We start from the raw sequence: 5000 nt of genomic DNA, 5'->3' as shown, positions 1-5000 counted from the left end.
CATTGAGACCAAAAATAAACATTATCATACTATTATTAGCCACATGTGAGCTAAGATTTGTTTTGATAACGGAGAATAACAATTTCTTCCATCCCAACGCATAACCTCTTGGCAGTCCGGACTGTCCTGTGCATGTTATAAGATTAAGCAGTTTGTCTTACCCTTGTGTGTTGGAGATTTTAATATTTAATAGGATCAATGAACTGTTTTTATTATGCAACTTTTAAAAGTATTTGACAGCGCAAGGAAAATTTCCTTTACACACCATAAGTGTATAACCCTGTAAGCTTTTTTATTAGTTCTGCAGTCTCTCTCTCTCTGCAAAAAAAAAAAAAAATATATATATATATATATATATATATATATATATATATATATATATATATATATATATATATATATATATATATATATACACACAAAGGCTTACATTAGCTTGGGCAAAATATTTGTTCATTAAGAACCCTGAGTCTTTTCAGACACTCTATATTTTGTCTTATTCAGACAGGTTCATACAGAAAACATAGTGATCAATAATGTCTGGTGCATAACATAAATACTTCGTCACATGTACATAAAGCATGATAATTTTGAAAGACAATAAAATATACAATTTACGATTATGGTGGAAAACATGTGTTTTGGCCGACCCCAGGTCAATGTGAAGGCACCGCAGAAAACGGGATGTTCGCTATAGAGAACGTGTTGAGTGGGGACTTTACCGTCTTCTCCGACACACTCAGACATACTAATTTTCGTTCATTTCGAACAATTGAGTCTTCTCAGACACCCTGAAGTTTGTCTTATTCAGACATACAAATTTTCGTTCATTTTGAACAATTGAGTCTTTTCAGACACCCTGAAATTTAAGTCTTTTCAGACAACTGAGTCTTTTCTGACAACTTGAGTCTATTCAGACACCCCGAATCTGTTCATTTTGAACAATATTGAGTCTCTTCAGACATACTGGTTTTCTAATGGGTCACGCCCATATAAGCGTTACCTCAAGATGTATGTGACATCCAGAGCCCAGCAAAATGAAGACTTCAAGTTCTACATGTCCACTGGAAAGGACATGGGACCGTCAGGACAAGCCCTGAGGATTGGGTCCAAGAGAGAGTAGAAGATGCCAAGGCAGAAAGAGAGGCAGAAAGACAGGAGAAGGAGAAAGAAAGAAAAGCCCAGGTGAAATGAGAAGAGGCAGAAAGACAGGAGAAGGAGGAAGAAAGACAGGAGAAGGAGAAAGAAAGGCAGGAGAGGGAGAAAGAAAGGCAGGAGAGGGAGAAAGAAAGAGCTCATCAGCTCGCAATGGCAGGTCACGACATGCGCAACACACCAACACCCTCACCTCACTCAACCCTCAGTAGTGTAGGCACCCTCATAAGAAAATGGGATGAAGCAGAGCCTGAAGCCTAGCTCGACCATATTGAAAAGGTCCTGATGACCTCTCAGCCCCTTGAAGGGAAGGGTGCCATTGCATTCAATGCTTGCCCCCCTGAGGACCAAGGAAATTTTGACCTTGTCTGCCAAGCCATTATAAAAGCTTTTGAAATAACTCCTGACCATTGGAGGAAAAGGTGGAGAAATATACCCAAGGAATAAGGCCAAACCCGGCCTGAGTGGACCTTCAAAAAGACCCAGGCCCTAAAGCGATGGCCAAAATCTCTAAAAGCCACTAGTGTGGAGGATGTCCTCGAACTCTTCCAGCTTGAGGACTTCTTATTTTATGTCCCGCCAGCTCTCGCCACTCATCTATGTGATAAGGCGCCTAAGACAGTGGTCAAGTGCTGCCGCTGGGCTGACATATGGGGCACTCATCATCGCCATCTTAGTTCTCATGGACGAAAATTATATCACTCCTCGCCTGACTTAACCAACTCCCAGCAACCTCACAAGAATGGGCACCCCCATAAGAAACCTGTGTGTGGGTATTGTAAGAGAATAGAGCACCCCACTCAACAGTGCCACTTGAAGGCTGAGAATCAGCCTTCATATGGGACAACACCTGTGTTGTGGATGAAGGGAAAAAGGCCTGCTCCCTCCAATGGGACAGGTCCAGGTAAAGATCATAGCCGGACTTATTGTCCTGCTTGCAAAGTCTATGGGCACCCAGCCCAATGGGCAAAATGCCCTAATAATAATAAGTCAGATATGCCCGCCCTTGCCTTGGCAGTCACCAACCCAACATCCTTCGGTCCCCCAGCCCGGGGTCCCATTTATGTGGCACCTCCCCGAGGTAGGTGCCTTGCCAGTCAGGTCAAGGCATTTGATGATTCTGGCACACAACTGTCCCTCATAAGGTAAAACAAAGTTCCCTGTGGAGCTACCATTAACAGATATAAACTCATCACGATTGAAGGTATCAATCACTTTAAGATGATACTTCCTACTGTCAAGTTGAGTGTCATGAGACCTCACAGATCTGAAATCTGTGACCTCGCAGTAGCTAGACACATTCCTGAAGGTTATGACATCCTCCTGGGACGGGAATTCCAGTCCCCATCTAAGTTACAGCAATCCAGGGATCCAAATCTCCCAAATCATTCATTAGGCACAAGTAAGCCTCAAATGCCTGCATTCGTTCCACTGCCAGTGCCACCTGAGTGCGACGTGCAGTGGCCCCCTCCATCAAGATCGATTCCCGATCCCATTCTGGTGCCCGGCCATGCCACAGTGCCAGTGCCAGGGTCCAAATAGATTCCCCTCCAGGAGATTGGCACACTTGATTCACAATCTTTGCCATTGTCATTTGGGTACACTGAGCAGTGCCATGCTCCATCTGTCCCGAACGATGAGCAATTTCCAAATCAAATATTAGTGCCTGACCCTGCCTTAGTGCCAGTGCCAGAGCATGTCCCTGATCTCCTTTCCAGAGATCCCAGTCCGGGGTCCCTATCTGCTCCTGGCTTGGCTCCACTACCAATGCCGGTAAGAGAGACGGATCCTTCCGACCACAGCGGAAGCTCACCCAAAGGTATGGCCTCGCAACCCATGCCTGAGCTGGTCACTCTTACCTGTGAGCCTCTCACGGCCCCCCATGACCACTTCCTCTCAGTCTCAGTCCGCCACAGACACAACAGTGAATAAGGATTCTGCCATGTCTCAAATGGCCGATGAACTCGAGGAACTGTGACAGATCGTGGTAGAGCTTGCAAAGAAGGCCCCTGTGTCAGCCATCAAGGAAGCCGACACAGGTGGCACTCAAATAACCTCCCGGGCTTGGTTCCACTGATTCCTCAACCAAGCCAAACCATCGAAGTAAGAGAGGTCCATGGAGGAAATACCACAGGCATGGATAATTCCAGGTAGCTTAAAGAGAGCCCCCGAGCTCTCCTGGCACCTGTGCCAAAGTGGCACAGTGCCATCCCTTTTCCCTATGAAGACTTTGGTGCCTCTATCCAGAAGAGGATGTCAGGGTCCTTCACCTAATTATCTTCTTTATAACTCTATCCTTTATTCTTTTCCATTAACATTTCCCTTCCTTACTTTTGATTATTACTCACATTTATTTTATGCCTTACCAGAGCCCCATTTTACTTGAATCCCCTCTGCCAAGGCAGAGTGCCATTGACAGATATGCCAACTGTATAAGTCCTATGACTTCCCTTTCATGCTGTCTACCACAGCATGACACATTTAAAATATGATATGTCATTGCCATTAGTTATTATTATATGAGTGCCAACTTGGCGCAGTGCCGTTATCGTAGAAGTTGGCAAATGATCCTACCAGAGGGGTCGCACCCTCTTGGCTACCGTTTGCTGCCTTCTTGGGCTAAGAATGAACCTAGTTATTTCCCATAGGCTAAGGAATGTAATTTCAGCATATTTAATCATCATCTTTTATGAACAATCATTGATTACTCTGAATCTGTCATATATTCTCTTTGTGAATCTCTGTAATAAATCTTGAGTCTCAGACTCGCGACCTTGTGTTTATAGTGCCCGAATGGCTGAGCCGTTGCTCAAGTATCGTGGAAACGCCTAACTAAGCCCGCGTTTATTGTAATGCTTCTTCAAAGCAGACTAACTGCATGTGTGCAAAATTCGTAATTGATTATTATTAACAGTGCATGAAGTATCTCTAGAATTAACTATTGTTCTAACTAAACCATTACATTGTGAAAATATTCTGATTAACGCTGCCTTAACATAATAGGAATTTAATGATAAGAATATGTCATTTCTAGCAGCAAGTATTTATTCTGTGTTAACGTAAATGTCACAGTGTTGCTTTGCCTTTTGAAATTAATTGCTACACAGAAGTTTAAGTTAAATTATGAGGCACCAAAGGGAAATGAGAGAGAAGTAAAGTAAAGTCTTGAAGTGAGTTGGCTTATTGGTAATCATTCTCACCCGATCTAGGGTGAGAATGCTAACTTGGTTGGGGAGGTGCAACGAATGGAACTTCTTTCTAAGCAACCTCACCCGTTTTTATATCCGTAACGTAACTGAGAAAGAAATAAAATTCATTTAAATTGTTTAAATTACTAGAACTGTGAGTTTCCGCTCTCCCTTCATAAACTCTCTCATTCATTTCACAAAATGGTTAAGCCTTTAACCCTTCTCTCTGTTCAAATGACTGCCTAAGGCCTTGTTTCCAGGTGACCTTCATGCCTTCTTGGCGGTGTCAGGCAACGGGCAAAGGAGGAGCAAAAAAAAAAAGAAAAAGTTGGCGCTGCCCGCCATGAAAAACCCTCCATGAGGTTTAACTGGATGTCATGTGCTCGATATAGAAAACATGACAAAGATTAACCTTTTGCGCCATCTACCCAGATGCCCAGGTGTAATCCCCAAGGTTATTAATAAACGTTGCAATGGCAGTTACGAGAGAGAAGCGCTAAGAACTCCACTGAGGGCAGATGTCCTGCCTTTTGCCTGTCCCTTGCACCCTCCAAGTGTTTGACTTCAAGGTTTGAACCACTATACTTTTGTAGTGGCATCCCCTTTAATTCCCTCCTCCAGCGTCGGCTATCTATTGAACAAGGACATCGTCATCTT

At 43.6% G+C, this 5000-nt stretch overlaps 1 protein-coding gene across 1 annotated transcript in view; it reads right to left on the bottom strand.

The window, feature by feature from the left end:
* LOC136831340 (uncharacterized) overlaps nt 1-5000 on the bottom strand; it is an 88278-nt gene that overhangs the window by 77971 nt on the left and 5307 nt on the right. The window contains exon 3 of the mRNA XM_067091636.1: nt 4112-4131. Coding sequence (XP_066947737.1) covers nt 4112-4131 — 20 coding nt within the window. The remainder of the gene's footprint in view (nt 1-4111; nt 4132-5000) is intronic.

The sequence above is a fragment of the Macrobrachium rosenbergii genome, chromosome 48 (assembly GCF_040412425.1).
Source record: "Macrobrachium rosenbergii isolate ZJJX-2024 chromosome 48, ASM4041242v1, whole genome shotgun sequence".
Lineage (NCBI taxonomy): Eukaryota > Metazoa > Arthropoda > Malacostraca > Decapoda > Palaemonidae > Macrobrachium > Macrobrachium rosenbergii.
The sequence above is the reverse complement of the archived record's forward strand: the minus strand, read 5'-3'. Positions and strand labels throughout refer to the sequence as shown.